We start from the raw sequence: 4,480 nt of genomic DNA, 5'->3' as shown, positions 1-4,480 counted from the left end.
ATGAGAGAATATTTGTTTGTGGGAATTTTCTGTGTATTTTTCTCCTTGTAGGAGGTCATATTTATAATACAACGAAACCTGAATGGGCAAGTAAATAATAAATTCCTAAATCTATTTGCAATAGGAAATCAGGAATTAAAGTAAATCAATTACAATTATAATAGGAATTCTTGGTGTGTAAGGAAAGTAAGTCAATATCCACAAGTCACGCCAACAAGTTGTTACCAACAGAAGCTGTGGCAACATGCATATACTCCTCCATGCTTGGGATGCATCCTTCGTGTAACCATCTGGCTTCATCAAAGTAAGCTCGAGCTGTAGCTTTCCACTTGAGTTACGAGTTCCTATTGGGAGAATGGGGAATTGAACTTAAGAGATGCATAGATAAATGCTCTTAACCACTTGAGTCATAAGTTCCTTGTATTTTATGTGATTATTGAGGTAGCAATAAATTACAAAGATCACAACGAATCCAACTTAAAGTGGAACAGGATCTAGAAAAAGTGAAGCAACAATATCTTTCATAAGCTTCCCAACATGTGTGAAGCCATCTCCTCTTTTGTAAAGCAGATCCACAACTCTTGTTAAATTGAGAACGCGCATGAGGACAGGCCTTGGCACAACAGTTGGCTTTATAAGGAGCTCCTCGTTTATATCCTTCCACAAATCCACAACTTGTTTGTTTAAAACATCAAGTGTCTCTTGCTCTGAGACTCCATGTTGCTTCATGTAGCAATCAATACTAGAAGCAACATGCCCTCTCTCCTTGTCAAACTGCAAAAATGTAGAATCAAAAGCATTTAGTTAGGTTTAATCTTATATTTAGTTAATCGTATTCAACGTAATTACAAATATCTTCTTATACCTTGTACCCAGCAACGTCATCCATGAGCCTAAAAATGATATTCGAAGCTCTAAGGATTTTAGGGTTATTGAGCAACCACTCAAATGCCTCCTTGGTTACAATATCTCCCATGCCAAGTAAAGATATGGTTGAAAGTAAGCTGTTACCAACAGAAGTTGTGGCAACATGCATATACTCCTCCATGCTTGGGATGCATCCTTCGTGTAACCATCTGGCCTCGTCAAAGTAAGCTCGGGCTGTAGCTTTCCACTGCATTGACATATTGCTTAAAAGTCAACTTCGATTTTGTTGCGGGCAAAAAAAAAATAATAATAAAGAGTTTAAAAAGCTCAGGTAACAATGAATGTATAGCACATACAGCTTCTTTTGCATAGTAAACTCGGTATGAATTCCCTTTCTTCACCATCTCTTCCTCAATTTCATTGAAAAGATTCAGAAGTGTTTGATAAAATATTTGCATATAGTCTGGTAGTTCATCCATGCAATTGACATCCCACCTGAAAATTGCATTAACCCAAATCATCTTTTTGTTTTTTCTGCAAAACAAAAAGAAGAAAAAAAGATCTTTAAATAAGAAAAAGAAGGAACTTAATTATTTCAAACCTCCCAATTGCTTCTGTAAAGATCTCAAGTTCTTCGAAGGTACCATATGCATCGTATATATCATCCATCACTGTTCCCAGGGCAATGACTTTGTTTAGAATTTTTCTTGCGGCAGAGTAGTGAGGTTCAAAATATACTGCCGTTGTCCAAAAGTACAATTCCACTATCCTGTCTCTTCCAAAAGGCAGCTTCCTTTCAAAGTCTACTTCTTTCCACCACCTAAACATTTGTATAATTACTTCATAACTAATAATTAGTATGAATTTTACATTTACAACATGAATAATAAAAAACTTACCTAGTAATCTCACTGAGCTCCTTTTTGTTCAAATACTGAACAAGATTGAAATCTAACTTTGCAAATTTTAATATAGTTTCATTATGTGAAGCTTCGTCTTTGTAGATTGACATGTAATTCCTGGCACCTAACCTCTCTAGACATTTTAGCAGAGGTCTCTCCAAGGCTTGAGTTATTTGCACTGCCAGAGAATGCCTTACATGGGTTATTTTGGACTCAAGGTGAGCGGTGGTAAAAACAAGAGCCTCTTCTAGTATATCTTCTCCATACACCCTTAGATGTGTTGCTTCATACAAGCTTAGCATGCCCGACACATTGACAGTCAAGCTTTCCTTGAAGTTACCGTTTGCATCTTTGAACTGGTTGAATATATCTGCTTGATTGTCAAAAAAAAAAGGAATAAAGAAAGAGTGAAAAACAGACATGTACATATATATATTTACCTGTTGGATTATCCAAAAAGTGTATGAACATATATATATATATATATATATATATATATATATATATATATACACACACCTAGTTTTTCTATATAGGGCGTTCTGTGTTATAATAATGAGTATGACTCTCTTTCACTACACCTATTAAAGGCATGATGCATTGAAAAAAACCTCACTTTCACTCAATTTTCTTCAACTTTTATCCCATTTGAGTGATAGTAGCCAGTCACTCCATCACTCTTTCCACTATTGAGATCTTGGGATATACCTACCACATGAAACATTATATCCATGCTGCCTTAGTAGCCGAAAGCCAAGAGCAACACTGTGCAGATCACCATCATAATGGTCATGACAGGTTGTACCATGTATGCGTTCCAGTGCTTCTTCGATCTCTCTTTCAAAATGGTATGCCACGCCAAGACGCTGGATTGCATCAATTAACTTGAGCTTATGTGCAAAATCATCACCTCCAGCTTTAAGATTTGTAAACACATCCCTCCTCACTATTTCTTTCAGTTCGTCAACCTGCTTCTGGTAATGGGCATGAGTTATCTGCCATTATCAACAAGTACTTAAATTAAATCATCATCAGCAAAACCATTTGAACATTTTAGGGAAGAAAAATGCTTCGAAATGTCGTAGAATAGAAATCATAGTTTGTTTTACACTACCTTGTGTTCAGAATAATCGTAGTTGATGAACCGATCTCCCCAAATGCTTGGATGAAAATTTGCCGTTCGACGCCGATCAATTTCAGGCTTGGCATTTTGTGATTGAACTACTGCTGGACCAGCTTGGATAGGCGATACGGATTGTTTTCTGTTTGGTTTATAGAAACATTGAAGGTTGGGTGGTAGTGGTAAGCTAGGAGAAGGGAAGGGATATAGTACAAAGCTAGAGGTGCAGTTTGCCGACATAGTTGAATGTCTAAACCACCTTGTTGGCACTGATCTTGTTGTAAAAGAGTTGATGACCGAGAGCTCAGGAACCCATATATATTCTAACGATGATGACATCCTTTTTCTTCTCTCTTCGTGACCATATAATTTTGAATGTAGAAATTATTATTGTAACGAAGTTTTTGTCTTTTTCTTTTCTTTGAAAGAAAAGGGATTACTATTTGCTTTTTTGGCGAAGGACAGAGCTAATAATTGGACAAAGCTAAGTAAGAGCCACAAAAACCAGCCACACATGCATACTGCAAGATGTCTCTTTTTTTTCTTTTTTTGTTAAACAAAAAAAAAATCATCATTATTGCACGGTAAAATAAAAATCAAATTGCATCTGAGGGAGGGTTCACTTTGAAAATACCTGTAGGATATCTATATATGCCTGGAGAAGGTTAAACAAGCTAATTCGAATTTTTGCAATAAATAATGATCAACCTTTGAAGCAGGATTGATATGAGTTATCAATCCTGAGATGTGCAAAGCATAAAATAAAAGAACACGCAGAGAATTATTTTACGTGGTAAAACCCCACCTCTGGGGAAAATCCACGGCACTCCTTAGTCCAACTCAAATCCACTATAGAACGATGATTACAAGAAGTACTCACCACTTATCCTATACTCATTCTAGATAATGTTTACCGACTTCTTCGTAACTCAACTTCTGTCACGGGATGATCTTCGACACTCCTTATGTTGAACACAATACTGGCCACGATTGCTTCAAGCTAGCCGAAGGAAAACCGCCACCACGGTCTTGGTGCCCTCAAACGTATGAGTCACCGACATGCATATGAATGCAATATGAATGATTAAAGTGTTTGATAAATCACCAAGTAAACATGGAACACTTGATGATTTATCTCAAATATATGCACAACAGCTTTTGCTTAAGAATTCTATATACTCAACACCAATATCAAAAACTGTACAAAACCAAAGAGATGCAAGCTGCTTTTATTCAAAGCTTCCTATACATAGTCAGATGGCCGCACACGAGTACCAAACCCACTTCAATTATAACTATGAACTTTTAGCTTAATTTGGACTCTTATGAAGACCACAATTGGTTTTCCAACATGAATATTAGTTCAATATGGATTCTTATTGAAAAACGCCAACCAACAAATTTTTAATAGAAAAACAATATCTATTAAAACAAATGAATTAGACCAATCAAGTAAGAGAAGATTTCAACCTACAAGTCATAATAGGAAAAGATAATATTTTAACTTAAATCAAAATAGAGTCCAACTAGAAAAGGAATCTTAAGAGATAAAGTCTAATCCTATTAAAAATAAGATTAACATAAAAATACT

General features: G+C 35.8%; 1 protein-coding gene across 1 annotated transcript; it reads right to left on the bottom strand.

The window, feature by feature from the left end:
- Positions 1-367: 367 nt before the first annotated feature.
- LOC117625373 ((-)-alpha-pinene synthase-like) lies at positions 368-3,129 on the bottom strand. Its single transcript, XM_034356938.1, has 7 exons — positions 2,884-3,129; positions 2,482-2,764; positions 1,767-2,139; positions 1,469-1,687; positions 1,224-1,362; positions 866-1,114; positions 368-774 (listed from the first exon to the last, which is right to left on the bottom strand). The coding sequence occupies exons 1-7, from the start codon at positions 3,127-3,129 to the stop codon at positions 478-480; spliced, it is 1,806 nt and encodes a 601-aa protein (XP_034212829.1). The 3' UTR covers positions 368-477.
- Positions 3,130-4,480: the final 1,351 nt, after the last annotated feature.

This window comes from Prunus dulcis, chromosome 4 (genome assembly GCF_902201215.1).
Source record: "Prunus dulcis chromosome 4, ALMONDv2, whole genome shotgun sequence".
In the NCBI taxonomy this organism is placed as follows: domain Eukaryota; kingdom Viridiplantae; phylum Streptophyta; class Magnoliopsida; order Rosales; family Rosaceae; genus Prunus; species Prunus dulcis.
Note: the sequence above shows the minus strand (reverse complement) of the source record. Positions and strands in the feature narration are given on the sequence as shown.